General features: G+C 48.5%; 1 protein-coding gene across 3 annotated transcripts in view; it reads left to right on the top strand.

Moving 5' to 3' along the window:
- myo10 (myosin X) overlaps window positions 1-2,104 on the top strand; it is a 106,674-nt gene that overhangs the window by 65,506 nt on the left and 39,064 nt on the right. The window contains exon 1 of one of the 3 annotated variants that reach the window (XM_014022026.1): window positions 805-1,784. The exons of the other annotated variants lie outside the window; for them this stretch is intronic. Coding sequence (XP_013877480.1) covers window positions 1,630-1,784 — 155 coding nt within the window. The 5' untranslated portion in view covers window positions 805-1,629. Of the gene's footprint in view, window positions 1-804; window positions 1,785-2,104 lie in introns of those variants that run through there. 3 annotated transcript variants of the gene reach the window in all.

The following is a 2,104-nucleotide window of genomic DNA, read 5'->3' as shown; positions in this document are numbered from 1 at the left end:
GAAGAAGTGAGAAAACTCAACACTCTGGAGCTGTGTAGTTCAGATATAAATACTTCACAGGAAAAACATCCTTTCAAGTGTAACCGGGCGGTTTTATTGGAAGACATAGGTTGCATCCAGTGGTTGTAAATTCCCACTGGGTTTGGGTCCTTGAACACACCTAGGTCCCGTTCCCCACCGTCACTTCCGTTCTCAGCCTTGTCGGGCTCATTAAGCGTATATAGGCACCGGGTGTGCACGCCAATCTGTGTGTGTTTGTTTGGTCCGTTGGGGAGTTGGCTCTCAGGTCAGATGAGCGCTGGCGCCGTGCTCATCGGGTTGCTGAGTGTTCGGATCGTGGACATTTAATACTGATTGCTGCTGTTGCCTATTGTGCTCCCACAAACAGTGCAGCACCACAAACAATGCACAGCTCTCTATATTTTTTATTAGCTTGCTGGGCACAGCCTTAGGACTGGGTTGGGGCAATGTGGGGTTTGTTCTCTTTWGTCTAACATTATTGTTATTTGGTGTTTCTACTAATTTGGCTCGCATTTGTTTTTGGTTCCAATTGCTTCTAGTCTTGTCCTAGGTTTTTTGAGCCTTATTGCGTTTTAAATTAGGATAATAAAGTCTATTTAATATTGTAAAGGAATGTATAAATAAAATCTATTTTGTATACTATTTCTGTTTCCTCATTCTCAGCCAGACCTACCTGTGTACAATTAATAGGGAAACTCTAGACCACTTGATATCTCAGTAGTCTACCAGTTGGCTTCAGGGCCACGTCCTCYGTCACAATCCGGGTTCTTTCCCCCGTGTTACAATTTTCTGGCGTTGTTGGAAGGGTGCTTGTGATGGTGATGACGGATGTATTTTCGAAGTTCACCCAAGCCATCCCTACTCGTGATCAGAAAGCGACGACAGTGGCAAAGGTCCTGGTTCGTGAGTGGTTTTACCGTTTTGGAGTGCCGGCCCGTATCCACTCTGACCAGGGGAGGAACTTTGAAGGTGTTCTAGTACAACAGTTATGTGAGTTGTATGGAGTTCAGAAAAGTCGCACCACGCCCTATCACCCACAGGGAAATGGACAATGTGAACGTTTTAATCGAACTATGTTCAATCTGCTTCGTTCCCTAGCTCCAGATGAAAAGCGAAATTGGCCAGAACATCTCCCACAGRTGGTCTTCCARTATAACACCACTGRCCATCAGTCGACTGGTGAATCTCCTCACTTCCTCATGTTTGGACAAGAGCCTCACTTGCCAGTGGATTTTCTGCTTGGCCATCTRCCTGAGCCCACAGAAGCTAAAGTGTGTGATTGGGTGGCAGAGCACAGGAGGCGTCTAAATGTGGCCATTGATGTTGTTAAAGGCAGAGTGGAGTTGGCAGCCCACCGMAGAAAAGTGAGGCATGATGAGAAGGTCCGGTGTGAGCCACTTCAAGTTGGACAAAGAGTGTATCTGCGTGATGTTGGCCCAGGGCGCAGAAAGATCCAGGATGCCTGGGGGTCTACAGTGTACAAAGTCGTGAGGGCGRCGAATTCAGGTGGTGTTGTATATTCAATTGCTCCAGTTGATAACCCTCACCTTGTWAGACAAGTGCACCGTACCTCCATAAAGCCTGCCCTGTCACCTTCAGAGACCTGCTATGATGATTGGCCACAGAGGGCACCGGAGGAGAACAGTGATGAGGAGGACGTGGAGTCGGGATCTTGGCTGGTGTGCAGAGAGGCTGTTGGTAATCCATCCAGGCCTGTGGTCCCAGAACCATCAGAAAGGCCTCCAGCTCAAACACCTGTTCAGGTGCAGTCAGCTTCGCAGACTCCTCAGAGCACTAGGGCTGCCCCTAGAAAGTCCACCCGTAGCACTGCAGGCAAACACTCCAATCCTCACCATCTCCCAAGACCAGCTATGAGTGAAGATAGAAGGGCTGCTGTTTCTCTGGTTCCAGGTGTCAGCAGCGTGGTTACAGCCATTTTTCGACCCTGGTCATAGTTTTACTTAATCGGTGGGTCACCGATTCATAGAGGGGGGGTAGGATGTAACCGGGCGGTTTTATTGGAAGACATGGGTTGCATCCAGTGGTTGTAAATTCCCACTGGGTTTGGGTCCTTGAACACACC

Source organism: Austrofundulus limnaeus, unplaced genomic scaffold (assembly GCF_001266775.1).
Source record: "Austrofundulus limnaeus strain Quisiro unplaced genomic scaffold, Austrofundulus_limnaeus-1.0 Scaffold315, whole genome shotgun sequence".
Classification (NCBI taxonomy): domain Eukaryota; kingdom Metazoa; phylum Chordata; class Actinopteri; order Cyprinodontiformes; family Rivulidae; genus Austrofundulus; species Austrofundulus limnaeus.
Note: the sequence above shows the minus strand (reverse complement) of the source record. Positions and strands in the feature narration are given on the sequence as shown.